General features: G+C 59.0%; 1 protein-coding gene across 1 annotated transcript; it reads left to right on the top strand.

The window, feature by feature from the left end:
- Nucleotides 1–399: 399 nt before the first annotated feature.
- Nucleotides 400–5,722, top strand: LOC102821404 (atrophin-1-like). The gene is made up of 9 exons (XM_006877007.1): nt 400–523; nt 660–1,357; nt 1,462–1,590; nt 1,664–1,745; nt 1,820–1,847; nt 2,557–2,580; nt 2,821–2,953; nt 4,661–5,494; nt 5,579–5,722. Exons 1-9 carry the CDS (start codon nt 400–402, stop codon nt 5,720–5,722), a joined length of 2,196 nt encoding a protein of 731 aa, XP_006877069.1.
- Nucleotides 5,723–9,159: the final 3,437 nt, after the last annotated feature.

Raw genomic sequence — 9,159 nt, 5'->3', positions numbered from 1 at the left:
TTCTGTGCTGGCGTCCGTGGGCGCCTGGGGACAGCCACTGTCAGCCGTGCCTCCCCCGCGGAAAGGGCAGTACCTCAGAGCCAGGTGACTGCGGGGAGGTGGGAGCAGGAAGTCCTGGATGTGGTTAATGATTTGCCTTGTTCTGGGAGTGGGGGCGGGGCAAGGGGAGGCTGGTAAATGGGGCAGTCTCTGTTTATTTGGGAGGGACTGCCTACTTCCCCCTCTCTTGTGGGGAGCTGGTCTTGACTGACCCCCACCCCAGGAATGTGTGGACTACTGCTGGGGCTTGGCACGGGAGGCTGGGGTCCTAGTGGAGGGCTCCCCCACTCCCCCAAGACTGAAGGCTTGCTGGCTGTGGCGGGCCAGCCCTTTACCTTGTACCCTTCCATCAGAACAGGGATGCTCTTTGGGCTGGCTGCCATGGAGCTGAAGGTATGGGTGGATGGCATCCAACGTGTGGTCTGTGGGGTCTCGGAGCAGACCACCTGTCAGGAAGTGGTCATCGCACTTGCCCAAGCGATAGGTAAGTCCTGATGGGTAACAGACCCCCAAGGGGGCTGGGCTAGTCACCTGCCACTTTTGCCCCCCTTGAGCCTGGTGGGAATGATGGCTGCCCCCCTCTCTCAAGTCCACTTTCTACCCCCTTCCTTCCCTCCCAGGCCAGACCGGTCGCTTTGTTCTGGTGCAGCGCCTGAGAGAGAAGGAGCGGCAGATGTTGCCCCAGGAGTGTCCAGTGGGCGCCCAGGCCACCTGTGGCCAGTTTGCCAGTGACGTTCAGTTTGTCCTGAGGCGGACAGGGCCCAGCCTGGCTGGGCGGCCCTCCTCTGACAGCTGTCCACCCCCTGAGCGCTGCCCAGTTCGTGCCAGCCTCCCCCCGAAGCCACGGCCAGTGCTGGGCCGGGAGCCCTGTAAAGCACTCAGTGTGGGTCACCCCGAACTGGTCCTAAGCCACGGGGTCCCCGATCCTGCGGCCACGGTCATGTCCGTGCCAGGCTGCTGCACCGACCTGCAGGGCCTGGAGCAGAGGGTACAGAGAAATGCCGCAGAGCTGGGCCAAGAAGCCTTTTGGGAGCAAGAGCTTCGGAGGGAGCAGGCTCGCGAGCGTGAGGGACAGGCCCGCCTGCAGGCCCTAAGTGCCGCCACTTCGGAGCACGCTGCCAGGCTACAGGCCCTGGACGCCCAGGCCCGAGCCCTAGAGGCTGAGCTGCAGCTGGCCGAAGAGGCCCCCGGATCCCCGTCCTCTGCGACAGAGCGGCTTCGTCAGGACTTGGCTGCCCAGGAGCGACACAGCATGGAGGTGCAGGGCAGTCTGGTCCTAGTGAGCAGGGCTTTACAGGCTGCCGAACATGCCCTGCAGGTGAGCCTCCGAAACGTCCCAGGACCTGGGTACAGAGTAGTCACAGGTCTGACTGGGAGAGCAAGGCCCATGGCCGTGGTCCCTGATGGTCTCCTTTGCCTCAGGCCCAGGCTCAGGAGCTGGAGGAGCTGAACCGGGAGCTACGTCAGTGTAACTTACAACAGTTCATCCAACAGGCAGGGGCTGCGCTGCCGCCCACCCCACGACCCGAGAGGGCCCCCCCGAGCACGCAGGTTAGAGCCACTCTGTGGGGCATGGGGACGGTGGAGGCCCACCCTGCTCCAGGCTGACCCACCCCTCCCACAGGACTTGCTGCCTCCAGCCAGACAAGGACTCCTACTGGGAGCTCCCCTGAGCCCCATCCTAGTGCCCAGCCTGAGCCCCGAGGGTATGTCTGCACCATCTGGGTGGGCTGGGGTCCTCCTGGGATCCAGCCCACTTACAGCTGTGTTCTCCCCACAGTGGCCCCCATGAGGCAAAACTCCTGGAGGTAAAAGAACTATGCCAGCCTGCGCAGCCCCAGGATCTAGTGACAAGCCCCTCCAGGTGATGAGGGGGGAATCGGCAGCCACAGTGGGATCCTTTCCCCAGGAAGCAAGAAGGCTGGCGCCCTGGGACAGAGACAGAATGCCGCGCAAGGGGCTTGCCCCTGTCCTTGCCAAGTCTGCCAAGCACCCCAGAGAAGAGTGGGGCGTGGCCAGCTCAGGACCCTTAAGACCCCAAGGGCTACATGCCATGCCTTGTTGGGGACAAGGGACACATGTATGACTTGTGGGATGTGTGCTTGAGTGTGTGGTGTCCCTTCACTGTGTGCATGTGTGTGCCTTTTCCTCTCCCCCAACACCAAGACCTCAATAAACTGCCCAAAGTACCCAGAGTGTGTCCTGAGGCTGTACTGGGCAAGGCCTGTGGGCGCTGCAACTTGAGGCTCCACACCAGGGTCACTGGGGAATACCCAAGCTGATTGGTGGCTGGCCATGGCCTGGCCTCTTGGGAGGACACCTTCAGGAACCAGTGGTCTATAGGCCCCAAGACTGAGGATCCTGGGACCCGGCACTCAGGCAGCTCTGTCCTGTCCTTCCTGGGGCACTTCACAGCCTGGACTATAGACTCCTTCCCGATGGATGCTGGGGGCTGGCCTCTGACTTGCCCCGACCTTCAGCCTGGATCCCTCTGCCACTGGGTTCCCCTGCCTCTAGCCTGCACCCCAGTGGCAGCAGGAAGTGAGGGCCACTCCAGGGTGATTGCTGGAGGAAGATTGCTGCTAGACCCGCCTTTCAGGTTTCCAGAGTCTTGCTGGGAGCCCGAGGGAGGGGGCGGTCCCTGACAGTCCTGGTGGATGCCTGTCTGCGAGGCCCCAGCGAGCTCCTAGGCTCTGTAGGGTGTGGTCTTAGGGAATGGGGTGTGCAATGACGGCCCTGCCTCAAGGGGCATGAGAGCCGCTGTCCTGTGCCTGCCCACAGTGTGGGAATTAGGGCAGGTGGGGCCACAGACGGTGTCCACCTCCCAGTGACCGCAGGCCCTCCAACCTCCACCTTGACACATCTCGAGGGTGGCTTCTATGCTCTCAGCTACACAGTCTGGACTGAAGAAGATGTGTGTTAACAGAAACTGGGGGCTCTCACACGGGGGGAGGCATCCTAGATCACCGGGGTCTTTGTGCTGCGTTTGAGGGATGGGCAAGTGTGCACATGACTCCACTTTCTAGGTTGGCCACTGAACCTGGCTCTGTCCTTTGAGGCAGATGTCTGCCTCTGCTACAGGGGACTTGGGGGGCTTGAGAGTAACATGGGAGCTCTGGGCAGTCAAAGCCCTGCCTAAAGTGGGAAACAGGAACACCAAGATCAGACAGGTCAGACCCAGGAGAGATGATCGTGGGGTTTCTCCCCCAGTAGCCCAAAGCTCCCCTCTGCATGCCCACAGGTCCTGTGCGGGGAGGCCCTTGGGGACAGGTCCTCAAGAGGATAAGGACACAGACTGGTGTTGAATCCTGATTGGCTGGACCTTGGGTACGAAGGCCAGGAAGGTGGGCAATCAATTGCTACAGAGCGAGGAGCTCATCGGATTTTTCAGCCCTCCCGGAAGCATGGTCCCCCACCTTTAAATTTGGGGAAGGTTGGATGTGCTCTGGGGATCAGTTCCTGGCCCAGCCTGGGTCCAGGGATGCCCCCCACCACTACCCCATCTGCACGGTCCACACCCTCCCAGAAGCTGAGCTTCCCATTATCACCTGTGAACCTCCCCACAGGTATAGGCAGGCTGTGAGGCAGCCACATTCACACCTGAGCCAATGCACAACTACCTCCTGCTGGTCTTGGAAAAACTAAGGAGCCAGAAGACTCCCAGCCGCAGAGGAGGACTCAGCGAATGCTGCATTCTGGGGGGTGCACCAGGTGGATAACCCCACCACCACCCCACACCCAGAGGAGCTGTCAGAAGACCTTCAGATCACAAAGCAAAATTTTGAGCTGCAGAAAAGTTTACTTTTAAGTTTTAAACTATACTTTGAAAACAATGGTGTGAGATGTACCAAGGGGCTGGGTACCCACCAGCCCCCCCAAATGCACAGTCCATAGTGGGCAGAACCAAGGTAAGTCCCCTTCTCAGGCTGGAGGTGGAGGGTGGGGAGCAAGATGCTGGGCAGCCATAAACCTGGGGTTCTGAGGCCCCATGACCTCAGCTTTCTTTCTCTCCCCCAAGTACACAAGTGCTCTTCAGGGCTGGGGGGAGCACATCTCAGAAGCACTCCGTGCGCTTGGTTCTCTGTCCATAACTGCCACCCTCGATCCTGGCCCCTGCCAAGCCCCCTGGGGTGACAGGTGAGCTCCCACAGCAAGCGGCCCACTAGAACAGAGTCCCTTCAAAAGTGAGTTGGAGTCTCCCCCCTCAGCACCACTGGTTCACTCACTGGCCTGAAAGGGGAACCGATCCTGCCTCTAGCTAGCCACAGATCTTGGCAGAGGGACTGGAGACCCCACCCTTGAGCAGGCAGGCTGGATGCAGGGCATGAGTGGGTCATCGGGGTCCTGGTCTCTGCAGAACTTTCACAGTGACTTCCATAGAAGGATGCAAACACATGCAAGAACCAAGTCAAAGTGAAACTTTTCCTGTAGAAAGTCCTCAGGAAACTGCTCCCAGCAGTTCTGGTGCTGTTGGTGGCTGCCCTGACCACATCACCCAGGCCTGCCAAGGTCTGCCCTCAGTGTGGTGACATCAGAGATGGCCATCTCAGAAGCTGAACACACAAGGAAAAAAAAGTGCTCTCCAAGGGGGTGCCTGGCCCAATCTGAGCTCCGCATTCAGACAGCAGTTATGTTCCCCTTCCCCACCCTGTGTACCTCCAAACCACCCTGTTTTGAAGTGGACACAGGCCCTCTGCCCTCACTTCTCCCGGCCTTGGCTCGGCCCCTCGGCCCCCCTGTGGCCGCCCGCCCTCATGCCCGGGTCACAGAGGGGCCAGGGCAGTCGCGCAGCCCAGGGACAGATCAGCCGCTGTCACACGCACAGTGGGTCCGGAGCAGCGCAGTGTGCAGTGGGCAGGGGCTGCCCTGCACCTGGAGAGCTGGCCGTCGGGTCAGCCAGGCGGGCGGTGGGGCCGTACCCATCCTCCCTGGTCCCCAACTTGCATCCAAGCCACCCATGCCTGGTTCTATTCCCGGAGCCCCCCTGGAAGAACGGACTCGGGGCTGCACTCCTGCCCGCCGGCCCAGGACCCCTCTTCTCGTCACCTGCGACCCAGACGCGGGGCCATCGCCCGGATCAGCCCAACTTCTGCAGTGGCCACGGCCTCCCTCCCGCCCTGGGCCACCCCGACCCGGGCCCCGGGCCCGGCCCCTCAGCTCGCCCCGCGTCCAGCCCGTATGCAAATATTCTAGCCACACAGCCAATGGCCGGTCGAGTCGGGCCCGCCCTGCCAGGCCGCAGCCAGTGGGCGGCCAATGGGGGCGGGATCTGGCAAGCTGCCCTGCCCCGTCGCGGTGCGGCCCTTCCCGGGTGAGGCCGGCGCGTTCTTTTCTGCACGTCGGCCTCCGGGAGGCGGCCGCCACCTGCCGGGCGGGGCTGCGGGGCGCAGGCTCGGGTGCGGCCGGGCGCGGGCTCCCCAGCCTGGCGTCCGTGGTGCAGCCCTCTCCAGGTCATGTACCCGGCCCTGTTGCGGTGGAACAGCCCGAGGCGGCTCTTCCCGGGGTGCGGAGGTAGCTCCCCGGGTCTCTCTCGGTCTAGGTCCCGGGCGGGGGTCCTCCCGGCTTCCCGGTGGGTCCGCGTGCAGTTCCATCCCCACCCCGCTACCCCCGCACAACGTGGCGGATCCCGCCTCCCATCCCCGCAGGCGGACCGCCCCTCTCTGACGGCTCTGGGCGCACGTAGCCCGGGCCTGACCCGGGAACGGCCTGGACGTGCCTGGACACAGCGCTCTCAGAAGACACATACCGCCCGCCCTGTCCAGCGTGCCCTGGCTGGTTTAGGGGGCGCTGGGGTCTGTGTGTGGATGGGAGGGCGGCCTGCGAGACGGTCTTCCGGAGAACTAGTGGCCAGTGGCCGCGTGGTTACCACGCACGCCTGTCCAGGGCTCCTTTACGGGGTCAGGACAAGCACACAAGGATCTAGAGGTACAGCTTCTGACGCAGTTACCGCACTGTGAGTTTGGCGTTGGGATGCTAACCACACAGTCAACACGGCAGACCCACCAACTGGCTCAGCAGGAGAACCAGGATGCTGTCTGGTCCCGTAGACTTTACCGTCCCTGAAAGCCTGTCTACAAACATGGTCGCTGAGTCGGACTCGGCTTGATGGCAGTGGGCTCTTTGGGATTAGGACCAAGGTACCAGCAGCAGGAGATTTCGCCTTGAGACTTCCTTCTCTTCACACACGCCCCCCCTTTTATGGACAAGGCTGAGTCTGGAAGCATCTTGACTCCCAACTGGGAAGCAAAGTGCTTGCTCCCCTATTGTTCTTGAGACAGAAGTCCCCTAAACCCTTTGTTCCCACCCCAGGGTTAGCAGGAGTTTCCCTTTTCTCCCATCACTCCTTGGCTCAGCCAGACTCAAGGAGACAGAATCCTCTGGGAGGACCCCACTCTCCCATCCACTCAGCTGATTGCATCATCCCTTGCCCCTCCCTCAAGTACCAGTGGCTGGCCCCACACTGGCCAGACAGCCTGCATTCTTCCCACAGTCACTGATTGCAGCTCTTGGTTTAGGATGGTTTCCTGAGTGCCTCTGACCTGGGGCCCAGTCCAAGGTGTTATGGGGTGTGGTCACAAATGGATGAGGAAGAGCTCCTGCTCAAAGCTTACTATAGTCTCCTGTTGTGGTTGTTAAGTGCTGTGGAGTTGGTTGCCACTCAGCAACCCTGTATAGGGTTTCTGAGGAGTGGCTGGTGAGTTTCAAACAGCCGACTTTGCTGCTCAAACCAAACTTGTGGTAGCCTGCTTATCCTACAGGGGCACACCAGGACTCCAAGTGACCCTGATAGGGTTTCTGACAAGTAACTGGTAGGTTTGAACAGCTGACCTGGTGCTGATCGATCCTACAGCGCCTCACCAGGCGTCCTTAGTCTTCTAAGAGGTTAGAAGTAGAGGGTCTGCAAGGCCTGGATCATGTGGGACCTCCAGGAATCTGTGGGATTCTGAGGAGCTCCAGCCCATCGTGAACAGGACAGGACCAGGACTAGGGAGATGGGGTGGCTCCAGGTTCACCTGCCAGTGTGATGTCCACCTGTACCCCCTTCCCTGGACTGTCAGTTCCAAATGCAGTCCTTAGCACCCTCTGGAGTATGTTGGAATGTGACCTTATTTGAATAAAGTGTCACTTGCAAGTATAATCAAAGACCCTTTATCCAGATAAGGTCACAAAGATTCTGATAAGAAACAGAAGACAGAAGACACAGAGGAAATAGGGAGGTCATATGACCATGGAGGCCAAGGTGAAGTGCTGGAGCACAAGCCAAGGAGTCCCTGAAGCTGACAGAGGCAAAGAACTCTTCTCCCCTAGAGCTTCCAGAGGGGGTATGGCCTTGGCAACCGCTGGATTTCAGACATCTGGCCTCTAGAACTAAGAATCAATATCTGCTGTTTGAAATCCCCAACAATCCAACCTAACCTACTACCATCAAGCTGAGTGCAACTCACAGCGAACCTACACAGGGTTTCTGAGGCTGTCGATCTTCACGGGGGCAGACAGCCTCGTCTTTCTTCCACAGAGCAGCTAATGGGTTGGAACTCCTGACCTTGTGGTTAACAGTCCAATGCCCAACCCCTAGCACTACCAGGTAATTTGTTACAGCCTTCCCAGGAGACTCATCCATCCTTCTTCCCTAGAACACAGCCTGACTGTCTCCTGTCTGGTCTCACATGGTAGCCCCCCTACACCTGACCCATCCCAGCTTCTCAGGTATCCATTGGCCTCCTGGGTTTGCTGCTCCCCTAACCTGGTGAGTATGGGCATCCTCATGGCAGAAGAGGGGGCTGAACAAAATCCACAGAGCCCCTCCACCCTCAGGTGCACACTGTGCCTTTGTCTACACCCTTGAGGGGTTCAGGGTATAGGTCTGTGGGTGTGGGAAGCAAGCAGGCTACATGAATGCCTGGAACTGTGATTTGTTAAGTGCTGTCGAGTAGGTTCCGACCCACAGCGACCCTGTATAGGGTTCCAAGGAACTGCTGGTGACTTTGAGTCGCTGACCTTGCAGTTCAAATCAACCTGGCAGTCCAGTGCTTATCCTACAGTGCCACACCAGATGTGAGAATTGTCAGGGAGGTTGCTCTGTCTATGTGCATGGGAGGTGACAATAGCTATGTGGGAGGGGTACAGAAAGTGTCTGTGTCTGTGGAGTGTGGGGGCAGGTAAGGAACCAGCAGGGATCGGCAGTGCATGGGAGGTGTTTATACATGCCTATGCTCAAAAAGGATGGAGGTTTGGTAGTGAGTCGGCCTGCGAACCTCAGGGTCAGCAGTTTAAAACTACCAGCCATTCCACGGGAGAAAGATGACGCTTTCTGTTCCCATAAAGATTTACAGCCTCCGAAACCCTATACAGGGTCACTATGAGTCAGAACCGACTCCACGGCACATAACCACCTCCACTACCATCCTCAAAAGGGAGCCCTGGTGTGGCGCTGTGGGTTAATGAGCTGGACTGCAAAGTTGGTTGGAACTGCAAGGTCAGCGGTTCAAACGCACCAACTGCTCCTTGGAGACCCACTACAGGGTCCTCATGGGTCAGAACCAATTGGATGGCACTTAAAAACAACAATGCTCAAAAGAGGGACCCTGTGCAGTCTGGATTCAGATGCACTCTGGGAAGCCCCTGGGTACACATCTCACACCTGAGCATGTTCTGATGGCTGGGTGGCTGCTTGTGTTTATCAAGACAGCCCCCCCCCCAAGCACCTACACATGAAGGTGGGGAGGGACTGACCTTGTCCCAGAAAGCTCCAAGTCAGCCATTAGCCCCTATCTTTCTTCCCGGGACCTCAGTGTGGTGCCCCCAACCCCAGCTGAGAGGTCTGTTTGTCAGTGAATGCCTATGTATGCTTCCATATTTGATGTCTGCTGGTAGGCATGTGGGCCAGCAAAGCTCCCAGCAGGGAGCGAAAGCATGGGGATGGCATATGACTCTTGGTGACCTCATAGACCATATGCCAAGGGTTGATCTTACACTCAGAATGACCTGCTGTTATTAGGGCAAGTTGGTTCTGCTTCATGTTGTTGTTAAGTGCCCTCAAGTCGGTTTCGACCCATAGTGACCCTCTATAGGATTTCCAGGGAGCAGCTGGTGAGCTTGAACCTCAAACCTTGTGGTTCA

The sequence above is a fragment of the Chrysochloris asiatica genome, unplaced genomic scaffold, assembly GCF_000296735.1.
Source record: "Chrysochloris asiatica unplaced genomic scaffold, ChrAsi1.0 scaffold00439, whole genome shotgun sequence".
In the NCBI taxonomy this organism is placed as follows: Eukaryota; Metazoa; Chordata; class Mammalia; order Afrosoricida; family Chrysochloridae; genus Chrysochloris; species Chrysochloris asiatica.
Note: the sequence above shows the minus strand (reverse complement) of the source record. Positions and strands in the feature narration are given on the sequence as shown.